At 43.5% G+C, this 13,403-nt stretch overlaps 1 protein-coding gene across 2 annotated transcripts in view; it reads right to left on the bottom strand.

Annotated features, from left to right (window-relative positions):
* Window positions 1-287: 287 nt before the first annotated feature.
* ric1 (RIC1 homolog, RAB6A GEF complex partner 1) overlaps window positions 288-13,403 on the bottom strand; it is a 34,534-nt gene continuing 21,418 nt past the window's right edge. The window contains exons 5-27 of one of the 2 annotated variants that reach the window (XM_017038853.2): window positions 13,124-13,269; window positions 12,662-12,798; window positions 11,259-11,347; window positions 9,684-9,772; window positions 8,865-9,009; window positions 8,724-8,772; window positions 7,750-7,920; window positions 7,441-7,653; window positions 7,293-7,331; window positions 6,957-7,067; window positions 6,390-6,479; window positions 6,101-6,261; window positions 5,168-5,306; window positions 4,951-5,067; window positions 4,460-4,867; window positions 3,822-4,133; window positions 3,225-3,383; window positions 2,994-3,130; window positions 2,602-2,882; window positions 2,271-2,483; window positions 1,929-2,106; window positions 1,624-1,812; window positions 288-1,422 (exon numbers count right to left, since the gene is read on the bottom strand). In XM_017038853.2, coding sequence (XP_016894342.1) covers window positions 1,110-1,422; window positions 1,624-1,812; window positions 1,929-2,106; window positions 2,271-2,483; window positions 2,602-2,882; window positions 2,994-3,130; window positions 3,225-3,383; window positions 3,822-4,133; window positions 4,460-4,867; window positions 4,951-5,067; window positions 5,168-5,306; window positions 6,101-6,261; window positions 6,390-6,479; window positions 6,957-7,067; window positions 7,293-7,331; window positions 7,441-7,653; window positions 7,750-7,920; window positions 8,724-8,772; window positions 8,865-9,009; window positions 9,684-9,772; window positions 11,259-11,347; window positions 12,662-12,798; window positions 13,124-13,269 — 3,886 coding nt within the window. In that variant the 3' untranslated portion in view covers window positions 288-1,109. Of the gene's footprint in view, window positions 1,423-1,623; window positions 1,813-1,928; window positions 2,107-2,270; window positions 2,484-2,601; window positions 2,883-2,993; window positions 3,131-3,224; window positions 3,384-3,821; window positions 4,134-4,459; window positions 4,868-4,950; window positions 5,068-5,167; window positions 5,307-6,100; window positions 6,262-6,389; window positions 6,480-6,956; window positions 7,068-7,292; window positions 7,332-7,440; window positions 7,654-7,749; window positions 7,921-8,723; window positions 8,773-8,864; window positions 9,010-9,683; window positions 9,773-11,258; window positions 11,351-12,661; window positions 12,799-13,123; window positions 13,270-13,403 lie in introns of both variants that reach the window. The other variant, XM_008325912.3, reaches the window with a different exon arrangement.

Below are 13,403 nucleotides of genomic sequence, written 5' to 3'. Positions count from 1 at the left end.
TTTTTCACAGGATGTTACTGTGCACTTTCACCTGGTCCCCGTGAAAAACCAGGTGATACAGTTCTGTTGTACAGACAGTCATGACTCGGCTGAAGCTGCTCGAGTCTGTACATGTCTGACCACTGCTGTGTTGTTCAGAACTCTGCCTCACGGCTCGTACGTCTTCTTTCAGAGTAAGCTGGATGTAACAAACACATAGCTTTTGCGCGCCGCCTGAATCACCATACAAATAAAAAATAAAATAAAAATAAAGCATCATTCCTACTGCACTGCGATGTACTTGCATGTTTTTTTTAAGACTCGGTGTGGTTTAAATTGTGACTGTTGTGCTCTGACTTTGTGAACACAACAGAGTATCATCAGGACCTGTTCTTAGAGTTGTTTTTTCCTCCCCCTAATGACAGTACTTTGTTACATTTAAAAACAGCACCCTGTGGTGAGAATGGCCAGGTGTCTGCACTAACGTCCCTACATCTTATTACACAAATCATATCATGAGCGTTTTTGTATTCTATCTCGAGATGTAACTGTTAGAAAAATAATCTTATCCTGTACATTCAGTTACATCATTGGAAAATTTATCACAAAAATATTTTTTTGAGGTAAAAAAATAGGAAAGACCTCTCGTGCGCGGCTCAGGCAAATGACAGCACTTCCTAAAACCTCTTTACGGCTTGTTCCACATTTTACTGAATAATGTAGCTTTGATCGCACATACTTGGTTTTTTTGAACGTGTTTGCAGGGTTTGATTTCACCGCAGGAAACAAATGCTGCTTCTCGTCTGGAAATACAAACAAAAATTGTGTCTTGGTAATTAAAAAGGTAAGTAAAATCACGTGGCTTCACCAGGACCACCTCAGACCGACGCCTCCGTCACTCTTTATGTAACTACGTTTCCACAGGGGACTTGAGTCGACGTTGAGGGAACTGAAGGGGATAATACTGACTGTAAAAACCTGCAGGAGGTACTTTCTGTGCACGCTTACACACACACACGCATACACACACAAAAATAATGTTTATTTCCAGTCCATTGCTGTTGTTTTTGCTGCTCTCTCTCTCCTCTTTCTACCTCCAGGGGTGTGGAGTCCAGAGGAGGCGACTAAGTTCAGGACAAGGTGCAGTCATAAGATCCTTCTTCCTCGTTCTGCTCCTCTGTCTGCTCAGGAGGACAGTCCTCGGGAGGACGAGAAAAACTTCCAGCAGGTTCCATCGAAGGCAGTCCCAAGACCAGCGTGGACGTGACTCCTCTGCTGTCCTCAGGTCGGGGTACGACCACTCCTCCCAGACCTTCAGAGCAGGTGAGTTTGGAGCTCTGGCTAACGGACTGGAAGGCTTCGGGCTGCACCTGCTCTGACCCGGTGTCCATCAGCTCCTGCAACTGTGGCTGAATCAGGTTCAAGAATGGTTTGTATCCAAGGCTGGAAGAAGGATAAGAGGGAAGTTTAGCACAAGGAGAAATGTGACGGAAGGATGAGTAAGAGTTGATGAACAGAACGAAAACTGGGGGAAGGATGGGAACAAATAAGGCAAGAGAAAAAGATGTAAAAAGAAGGAGAAAAGTGGACAGTGGACAAGGAAAAGGATGACGAAGAAGAAGAAGAAGACAAAGAAGTACCCACCAGTCAGTGGAGGCCCAGGAGTCGATGGCCAACAGACCATTTCTGACGCTCTGCACTGTTTCCTGTGGAACCTCTGGACTGTCCAGGAAACCAATCACCTGCTTAATGACATTTGCATCTCGGAGGATCAGTCCAATCACCACACACCACTCCAGACAGCCCGCCTCCATGAACACGTGGAGCAGGTACCTGAAGAAGACGGAGTGGACAGCTGTCACACAAATCTGGCAAAAACGGGACGACAGTAAAAACAACAACAACAACAACAACAACAACAACAACAAAGACGTTTCATCACATCTCACCTGAGCTGCACCTGCGACTTGTGTGGACCTTTGTTGGCCAGCTCCATGGAGATGTGCTCCAGCTCAGCCTGACTCAGACTCAGAGTGGACGAGTTCTCGTCCACCATGGTCCAGTCACCGTCCACCACTGAGCTGGTCTCTGTCAGGTCTGTGGCTGAGCCGATGCTGTACTCTTCCACTACAGGAAGAGGAAATGAGAGCTTTTAGGTGATGGTGGTTATTGTAACTGTAACATTGAAGAAATTAAAATGTTGATCACACAGTTTTGTTAAGTATAGTATTGTTAACAGTGCAGAATACTTTCCAAATAAGAACCTGGTGACAAATACTTCCCCTTGTTACCTTTGTTAGTGAGCAGTGACAGGAAGGCATCGTGCGTCTGTGGTGAATGCTGGTTGGAGTGAGCCGACGAGGCCGTGTCCATGTCTTTGCCGCCCTGACTGATCCCATCCAGCCAGGAGTGGTTGGTGGGAGCCGCCTCAGGGGGCGCTGTGTCCATGTTGTTGTTCAACAAGCTGTCAGCTGACTGTGACTTCAACAGCTGTGCACTCAACACTTAACACATAACAAAAAAAAACATATTCTCAAATTAACAGTAGCAACGGCCAAAGTTTCCCCTCCTGTTCGTGTGTACGTTCACTCATATCTGTCGCGTTTGTATCCTGTCACTCACCTGCTCGACAGCGTCCATTCTTCAGAGGAGAACTCAAGCTGCCCACGGGGATGACGGGAAACGGCCACAGGAAGTCCTTATGAAGCTTCTTCAGCGCCGAGACAAAATCATCGATGTGGGCCACGCGGTTTCTCTCCCTGCACAGCCAGCCGATGAGCTCGAAACCCAGCTGTGCTGAAAAGCACCCCAGGTCTCTGAGCCGCACTTGCTCCAGGAGGTGGCGGGCGTGGCGCCAAAGCATCATATCAATGTACATGTTTTCTGCACAGTCCACATCCCGCCTGACAAGAACCAAGATATGGAGAAAAAAAAACAAAAAACAGAAACATCTTATTGACCACGGTGGTTGTCACTCGTGTCAGTCGTTGTGGCGTGCGATTTTGAGTTCATACCCTTTGGTCGAGGGTCCAGCAGGCATACTGAAGGTCTTCTGCAGGTTGAACTTTCCTGTAGCGATGGAGTCGGCTGACTGAGACAAACTGATGCTGCGATTCCTGAAGAACTCAAAACCTCCAGTGGAGCTGGGTTCCTGAAACACAGATACACACAAGTGTTTCAAGCCTTAAATTATGTCGCAGTGAAAATATTTTTTTATCAGTTTTATTCATCATGGCGATTAAAACCTGAGTGGTTGGTGTTGGGGGCGGAGTCTCCATCTCCCCCGAGCCAATGGCTTTCAGGAATCTGATCATGTGTCGACACAGGTCCCATTTGCCCTGTTCCAGGGCCGTGTTGAAGAGCAGTGTGGCGTGCTGTCTGCTCACCGCAGGAACCTCCATGTTCTCGAAAGAAAAGGAAAGAACGACAAAGTAAATATGAAGGATGAGCCCGTTATAAACACACAACAATCGAAACAGCTCCATCTACGGAGTTGTTTTCAAAATCGGATAGGATTATCTGACCCTAACTATCTAGTAGTGGTGTAAGAAAATATCGATTGAAATATCACAATATTTTGTTTCATGATACATCGTATCAATATTCTACAACACTGTGTTGATTTTTATTAACAAGCAAATATTATGGGTTGGTTCATTTTATTTTGCTTTTATTTCTTATATTTACTTACTATGATGACACTTCGACTACAATTGAATTGTTTGTTTTTTTTAAATCAATTTATCGTTGTGTCTATAGTATCACAATGTATTGTATCTTTGTCCCTGTATCCCGATACATATCGTATCGCCAGATTTTTACCGATACACGAAGCCTACTACCTGCAGTATGATGAGGTAAGACGCCGCCGTGTCCAGATCCCGAGCCATGAGACACTCCTCAAACAGATCCTTGGGGTTTCCCACAGCCGCAAAAAGGTAGTTCCACAGTGCGTACTCCGTCTTCCTGGCACAGTGCACGATGGTCTGAAGGAAGAGGGGGAACTCTGTGATGAACTTGGCCACAGTGGGCAGTAGAGGATCGGGGATGGGCTCCCGTGATGTGGCTTCTTCTTCCAGGACCACGTGTACCATTAGCTCCATGACGTGGGGGAAATAAGGGAGGGAGGCACATGACTGAGCCAGCATCAGTGCCTGTGGAGACGCAGGGAACGTTCAATTAATGTTAATGTTAATGACCTCCAGCATTCAGTGAATACTGCAGTAGAAGTATTGCATCTAATAGTAGTAGTAATTTTAGTTGTAATTATTTTTTGCAGGAAAACAGGGGAAAAACATGGGCTTATTGTTATTTATAGGTAATTATGTTATGATTGTACTGGTCCAGCACCTGACATCTCATTAGGCTGTACGTATATATACCATATGTTTGACACCCCTGGTCCAGACATTAGGCTGTACGTGGCCACTGAACCATATGTTTGACACCCCTGGTCCAGACTAATGTTAGCCTAACGTACCTGTTCACCCAGGTTACGGACCAGCAGCTGCCTTAGGATGTGGTGGAGGTAGATCTGGGAAGTTCTCTCCACGGTGCAGTAGGGGAAAAGGGCCTCCAGAGAATCCCTGGACCCCTGCAGCCCGTCGTAGAGCACAGTCTCGTTGGTGGCCCCCAGCACCAGGGCGTCCTCGAACAGCACCGCCAGAGGATAGATGTTGATGTGGAAGGGCAGCATGATGCGTCTGGAGAGAAAGGAGTGGGGCTTGCGGTGGTCTCTGGGAAACAGCGGTAGCCACACTTTCATGCCTGCTTCGCCACACGATAACCACAGGGCTTCCAGCAGGTGGCGCTTCTTCCTGTTGGAGCGACAAGTGGTCCAGACGTTTTCCACACACTGGGCCAACACCACCGGAGGGCAGAATGGTAGCTGGAGGAGAGGTAACAGATGTTTCAGAGAGAGAGAGCTCCAAGAAGACGAGGGGAAATTCCACAAAGAGCATTTCCACTCACCAGCTTCTTGTTGTTCCCTGGAGTCTCCTTGTCTCGTACCTGAGGACCTGAGCGGTCCCTCTGCAGCATGATCAACTGGCCAGCCAGATTCAACATGATACTCTCTGCCATGCAGGCCTGAACATGAACACACACACACACACAGATGTAAACGATGCAAAAAACAATCACCACCTATAGATTATAAAAGCCGGTGTAAGTCTGTGTGTATTGTTACCTGCTGCGGGGCTTTCAATGTGATACCGGTCTCCGTGCGCACAGACGTGAGGGTGACAGAAACCACCAGGCCCGGGTGAGGAATGTAGCGAGACATCGACACTTCCTGCAGCAGCTCTACGCTGGCCGACGGGTTTGGACTGAAACACAAAAACACACACACTCAGGTACTAAGTTTTTGTATTTATGAAGTTGTCAAGAGTAACTACTATCACTACAATAAAATAATTTTTGCCCTGCACTACATATAGCTCACTCTTGTGGGTTTGTGTGTATAAACAGACGGCCATTTATTACTGATTTGGTGTAAACCTTAAACATTTTTTGAATCAGTAACACTTGATGCAATGATATTAAAATAGGTGCAATGACGATGGTGAAGAAAAGTGTTGACAACTGTATGTCACAGAACTAATTATTATTACATTGTGTAGAGCACTGTTTTCCAAAGACTGGGTCGCGACCCTCAGGTGGGTTGCAAGAGATTCTTTTTTTTTTTTGGGGTCTTCTCGCATCATGTTTCCCAATAGTTTATGAATAATGTCTGTTGACTTAGGTCGCGAAGGTTTGTGACTCTCAAAATATGGGTCCCCAGAAAAAAGTTTGGTTACATTGTGTTGACCTGCTGACCTTTTACAACTACATTGTGTATTTAGAGTGTATTTCACTTCATTTGCACAACCCACCAGACTGTGCAGCGGCGAAGGAAATTACACTGAGCCGAAATAGAAAACTAATTTCTGAGGAGAAAACAACAGCTAAAACAAAAAAAAATTGGCTTCTATCTCCAGGGAGTTCTTTAGGGCTGACGTGTGTGAGATAAAAAAGAGCAGTTTTTAGTTCAAAATCATTAGGTCAGCTCTAAACAGTCTTCTTCACAGGTTTGATGTCACACGTGTGTCCGTTCGTGCTGCCAGTGGAACCCGGAGCCCACCTGTCATTCCTCCTCTCAATGCTGTACAGGCAGATGGAGCAGTCGGCCCTGAACAGGATGACCATGTCTCTGAAGACGTTGAGCAGCAGGGTGTCTGAGTGCAGCTTGGTGACCGACGCAAAAGCGTTATCCAGGTTGGTGGAGCGTTGGTACAGCCTCAGCTTCATGACGACACGGACAAAAACAGAGCGAGAATCAAAAAGGTCACATTGATACAGGACAAACGACCTCATTGGACAAACGGAGATGGATAAGAAGTAGAGCTGAGGTGAGTGGTCGTCAGTCCTACCTGCTCTTGGTGGTCTGTGAAATTGTAGCAGGCCACAACCACAAAATCCTTCCACCACGCCAGACCTCCTGTCACCGTCATGTTCTGCTCCTGCAGGAGAAACACAAACACCATCATAAAAAAAAAAGAACGTTTTTTTTATTAGCGTGTCTTTTGTTATTATGACACAACACACAACAAAATGTGACCTCTGCTTTTTACCCATCACCAAACTGAACAGGGGGGGCAGCAGTGAGTCGGGGGGACAGTGCCATGCTCAGTAACATGGCAGTTCGTGGACTCCTTCTGGACCCAAGTCCACCTGTTCAACCACCAACTGTCCACTGCCCCCCATGTGTGATGGCAAAAAAAAAAAAATACAACAAAAAGCCTATGAAATATACATAAATACTAGAACAGTAATTTATTAAAAAACAAATGCTTTACCAAGTACAACCCACCCGCCACTGTACATATTTCCAAACAGGAAAACTGTCTGCTCTGTCCATTCTCTGCCTCAACAGTATGGTTTGTGTGTTGGAATAAACAGTCATAAAGTGTGAATCTGTCTTTGACAGTAACACATACCTGAGTGATGTTCCCAAACAACTTCCATTTCCTTGTAAAGAAGGAGTAGTGTGCAAAGCCCCGCCTCCCAGCTACAGCCATGCACTGACCGCCTGTGTCTATGGCTGAAAACTGGAGGAAAACACAAAACACATATTTTTTTTTTTAAATGCTGACAACATGACGACGAAGAATACAAATATACATGTGTCTTTGACGTTTGTCTTCCAGCCTTCGTAGCGTTTCAAAAGCAAACATGTAGAAATATTGTCTGTGTAAACATGTGACCTGGGCGACTTGGTGACGTGTTATTTATCATCTAAAACTACAGTCTCTCTTCCCTGATGTCAAACTCACCCGTATTGGCCAGTTGCTCTCTAGGTATGTGCTGTGAATCTGAAAAAAGGAGAGAGAAACAAAATCAAAACCCCCACCATAGTTGTTATACTTGACTGATACATATTTGAACCAAATACGTCCCCGTGCTGTGACTGTGAACCCTCACCTGGACCACGTGCCAGTGCTTGTGCCCCAGTAAAGTGCTGAGTCCCTGAGAAAGAGAGGAGTCGGGTTTGGGCGGGTGGTGCACGGGGCTGCCGTCCCTCTGGTGTAGGTGTGTGTGCGGGTGTGTGTCAGTTGTGCTGTGGACCTGTGTGGAGTCACCACAGGTCAGGTAAAGGCGATCTTCACCGTGGAGTAACACGTGCTCCTGATTACTCTGTGGGGCAGAGACACAGCAGCCATGAACATTCCTTTTCAATTTCAGCATCTGTTGGTGATTGTCGCGTGGAGGCGTGTTTATCATTTCTCTCACAGTGCAGGGGTTGACCGTGAGGGCACTTTTGATGAACTGGAACTGCAGTATACCAGCCTGCAGGGAGGAGGGAGGGGGCTCCACCATCTCCATATCCTGCTGCTCTTCCTGTCTCTTCTTCTCCTGTCTGCTCGGGATCACCCACAGGTGGTAGCCTTCAGCTCCCCAGCACTGGAGACGGTAGAGTACAAACTGAGGTCTGAGCTGTAGTGTGTGTACGTATAAACACTGAGCCCTGATCTACTGTATACCTGCAGAAAAAGGAATTACTAAAAAGGCCAAGCTTCACTAATTCTTGTTTAGGAAAACCCATGAGCTGACTGAAAAATGATATATGACATATATCAATATATCAATTTGGCTAAATTTAAACTAGGGGTGTGTATTGGTAGGAATCTGGCAATAAGATACGTATCGCGATACAGGGGCAACGATACGATACAATGTGATATACTGTGATAATATAAATACATAGATATGTATATATATATATACATATGCATACACATATATAGATATATATGTATATATACATATAGACATATACACATACATATACTGTATACCTATACATACATATATACACAAATACATATATACATAGATATACATATATATAGATATGCATACATATATACATATACAAATATGTATACATACATACATACATATATAGTTCTTTATTTTAATTTTTATTTAACTGTAGTCCAACTGTCATCATAGTAAACACATAACGCTGTTCCATCTGAACAGAGGGATCTACATTTGTAATCACTAGAGAAAAAAGAAAAGAAAAATTAACCAACGTCATGAATATTTAATTAGTAATTGTTAATAAAAAAATCGGCTGTAGAAAGTCCTGTAGAATAACGATATCATAAAATGAAATATCGCGATATTTCTGTGTATTGATAATTTCTTTCTCTTTTACTTTAATCTCTTAAACCAGCAGGTGGCAATAACACTTTACGAACCATTGAGCTGATTTTAATGGCGTCCTTCTTGGTACCATCGGAACGAAACCTGAAGTGACAACACACAGAGAGAGAGGTGTGATGAGGAGGAGATAAAATTCACAACGGTGTTGGTTTGTTTGTCCTCATCTGTCCCCTTACGCAAAGTCCTCTCCCAGAGTGCATATGAGGTGAGCTCCAAAGACACTCCACAGCGATAGGCCGCCGCACTCCCAGGTTACCATGACAACACTGTAGTCAGGTGACCAGCAGATGAGCTTGACTGGGCCCGTCTTGTTATAGATGTCTGAAAAAGGAGAATTCACGGAGATTTGACGCTTCAGCGAATCTGAATTAATCATCTTTGAAATAAAACAGAACGCTGTGGGCGCTCATCTAAAATGACTCTTTCTAGGAACAGTAAAAGTGTAAAAAATGTATTTTTGCTTCTGCACAACAAACACAATCCTTACATGTGGTAATATATCATCACCACAAAACTGCAGCAGAAGCTGAGTAGAGTGTTTTAAGAGTCGGGAATGTGGATTTTTGTTTTCCTTTTTACTTAAATTGCAAAACAACGAGCTTCTCTCGCAGCCTGTTCAAGACTTTAAAAATGTTTTACGAATTAAATTCTTGCCTAAAGAAAAATTATGGGATGGAATTTTTTTTTTTTTAGAATTGCATAATAACGTTTCTAAGCCATATAAATTCTCTAGTAACCGAGATAATGAGGATTCAAATAAATTGCTCTGGAGCCCCACTAGGTGGGGCTGTTGCTCCTAAACCAAGCATTACTATTCCGAAACAGATGTGAACTAAGAGGAAACACAGACGTGATACCCAGGAGAGAGGCAGCTGAAGGAATGCAAGTAATGTAGGAGATGGATTTGAAGGAACAGAACAGATAAAAAAGAACAAAGTGGAGAGGGGGGCGGGGCAAAGGACGGGGGTAAAAAAATATATATGAGATAACAGCACCTGGGTAGTGTATTGGGGTGAGCTCCAGTTTGTGGGACAGCTGCATGGATCCCGTTGTGGTGTCGATCATGTAGACCAGCACTGAGCCACTGGGAAAAAAGGGAAAAAGACAAAAATGAAAAGTTGTTGTCGACTCTGTGAGCAGAGCTGCTGCAGCACAGCTTGACCTGCTGACCTTTCACAACTATACAACTACACTATATATATATATATATATATATATATACCCCGCAGGGACACTTTCAACAGCATTCAGCTGCTCGCTGCTTCTGAGTGCACATTCATTTGGACACACACACACACAAGGTCAGGTCAGCTGACTGATGGAGCGTTCAAACTGGATATTTAGTAACAGCTTCAAACAGGTAAACAAACTTCAATGTTTTTTTATTCCAGGTCTCATTACTGACATTAAATTCAGATCTGTTGTTTGATGGAACATCTTGTTTTTGTTTTAATTATCAGGCTAAGGACAGGTTTAAATTGTTGGAGAACTGATGGAACTGTGTGTCTCCTAAGCCATTTTTTCCAGCGTGTAAAAAATCCATTACTAATTGGCTCAGGCACTGACGACAATAAAGTCTCTGAACAACAGTGATGTGTGTCTTTCTAGTTGGATGAGAGTTTTTTTAGGGAGGATGTTCGGACCTGAAACCGTAAAGTAATACCTCGAGGTACGAGCGTCCCAACATACGTATATTCCAAGATGCGAGCAAGTCTTCGAGCTAATTTTTGCTTTGAGATACGAGCACACTTACAGACGCCGACGCTAAGTTAAGGTAAGTTAATGCATGTTACGTAGTGTATGTGTAAGGTCAGGTACGGAATTAAGTGTCGTACGGGCCAACTCTCTTCCCTCCCTCCCTCTCCTCTTCCCTCCCTTCCTTCCTTCCTCCCTCCCTTCCTTCCTCCCTCCTCCTCCTCTGCACATGCTGCCCTTTTTCTTTCTATCAATGGAATCCTTCTCTCCCTCCTCCTCCTCTGCACATGCTGCCATTTGTTTGTCTCTATAGCAATTAAAAAAAGTTTTTTTCATTGTTATTAGCACTAAAAAGGGTTTTTTTTAAGGAGCCGGAACGAATTCATTTTTCCCCCCGTTATTTCTTATGGGAAAAAATGATTTGAAATACGAGCACCTCCAGTTACGAGTCACACTCGATCCTGGAACGGGATACGCTCGTATCTCGAGGTTCCACTGCACCACTTTGTACCTCTGTTGGTCAACAAAACAATAACGATAACAAATGTACGATTCATGCTGGTTATGATATTAGATATTTTAGTTTTTATTGCACCTTTAGTGATGGTGCTAAACTAAAAAAAACAGGAATGATGGAGACTGAGGAGGAGGAGGAGTTCCTGCAGACTGACAGACTGCACTGTCCAGGAGGACTTTTTGACAAGCACACACTAGTCGGCCTGTACAAACACAAACTGACAGAGTCTTAGAGAGAACACACACACACCACACGGGCAACGATTGCTCTCTGTAACACACACTCACAAACGCATCTACCCAAAATTGACTTTCCGATGTTGTTCTAGAAAATGAACTGAAAAAAAAAAAAACAGTACCTGGCGCAGCCAAAGGCCATCAGTCTGTACTTGTTGTTGACGGCCACACAGGTGCCGTCTGTGACATCTGCGGCCCAGACGCCCTGCAGCTGCTGGACACACACACACACACAGAGACATATATGTATCAATGTTAGGACTTTTAAAAAAGGTTTCACCAAAGTGTTGAAAGTTTGCAACTCTGGACATGTTCCACGAGTCACCATCAAGGTCTGAAGTAATGACTTCATTCCATCAAATCTGTGATGCTACATTTTTTAGTTATACTTTTATTTCTTTTGACATTTTCCATATTAATAATTCCATCATTTAGACGAGTCTAAAAACAAAAAAAAGCTGGTGTGAAACACAAACATCTACCTGCTGTCATTGGTCTTTCTGTTCCAGTTTTATATAGAATTTTTCCGGAATTATTTTTCTGCTTTATTACAATCAAAATTAATCATTACTTTTCAAAACGATCAGTCTGAAATTTTAATCTGTTATTTTACAACATTTTATACAAGTACTTTTGTTTGGTTGCCGAACAAAGGTGTGTTTTTATCCAGGTCTGACAATCAAGCGCATATTTGTCAACAGTTAACTCACAATTAACTGCACATTAATCACGCTGTTTTTTTTATATGTTCTTAATATAGACAGATACCCCAAAATATCCCGGTATAACAATTGGGTTTATTCAAATGTCTGTTTATTTTTTTATTACCATCATCCAAAACAATGTTCAAGATATTCTGAACATTGTTTTCAAATAAGGAGACTTTCCAGTATTGCTCTGGGATTTGTTAGAAACGCTGCATTATGAGTTTGGACAAAAATCACTGTTAATCCCCACTTTATGTCTCCCTTGGGAGAATGTGTTAGGAAAAACAAAGCCGTAATACGGGCAATAAAGGAGCACTTTAGCATCTCATTGTGTCGTTGTACTGCAGTGATAACTAAATCCACAGCCAAAGGGACACGTCGTGAGGACCATCAGGTCAGCTGAGGTTTCCTGCACACATATGAACATGTCTATTATAAAACATAGAGATTTAGACTGGAGCGAGTTGCATCACCGCTGTAAATCATCCTTAACGATGAATGGGAAACTGTACCGGGATCAAACATCACAGGGAACAGCAACAGTTCTCCTGGTAATCTTAAAAAAAACTCCCTCTCAGCCCTGAAGAGCAGCTCAGCATGTTCCCTTCACTACAGCATCTGTTCTTTAAGCGGGTTTTTTTTCCTCCACAAAAATATCTGGGATGATGTTGAGGTAACAGTTTCCATTACAGACTCGCAGGCCGAGCAGAAAGTTCTTGGCAGAATGAATGTAGTTATCATAACAACATTTTTAAATCATTTTTCAATGTCAAATTAAAAAAAACTTTTTTTTGAAATTTTTGTGTTCTTTTCCTTACATCCGCCGTGATGGTGTTGCTCAAAGGTGTGATGAAACCCAGTCGACCGTCGCTGAGGACCACCGCAAAACCGTCCAAGGTCACACAATACTCCATGCATCGGATATGCACTCCCTCCAAGTCCAGAGAAGGACCACCTACAACACAAGAGCCAATCATCAACAAACTTCCGAACTATAAGTTGCTCTGGAGTATAAGTCGCACTAGCAATAAATAAATAAATAAATAAATAAAGCATAATGAAGAAGAAAAAACATATATAAGTTGCACTATCCAGTTAAGAGTGCCCTCTAGCGGCTGTCAGTGTGAAAATAACAAACATGTAAAATTATATTTATAAAAATATGTAATTCGCGTCTGAGTTTAAGTTGCAAAGTATACAAAAGAATATGGTAACGTGTCGGCCTTATGTTGAAGGTGAGAACTGTGTGTGTTTGTTTGTAGAGTCTGGTGGCGTCTGACCTCGAGCAGACTGCAGGTCCAATGAGAAGGGGATCGTAGTCAGGCAGATGGCTTTACGTCCATTGTTGCCCAGCCCGTCCCAGTGCAGCACGTGGAGGTAACCATCTGCCGTACACACCAGTAAGTCCTCCTGAAGAGACTGCAGGCTGGAGGAAATACACAATTAAAAAAAAAAAGTTGAGTTGGTGATCAAATAAGAACTGGCAGCGAGACTTGGTACAAATGGTGAGAACGAGATAAACAGCAGAGAGTTGGAATACAGTGGGTTAGTCATCGGTCA

The sequence above is a fragment of the Cynoglossus semilaevis genome, chromosome 14 (assembly GCF_000523025.1).
Source record: "Cynoglossus semilaevis isolate Cse_v1.0 chromosome 14, Cse_v1.0, whole genome shotgun sequence".
Lineage (NCBI taxonomy): Eukaryota > Metazoa > Chordata > Actinopteri > Pleuronectiformes > Cynoglossidae > Cynoglossus > Cynoglossus semilaevis.
This window is presented reverse-complemented; position numbering and strand designations above follow the sequence as displayed.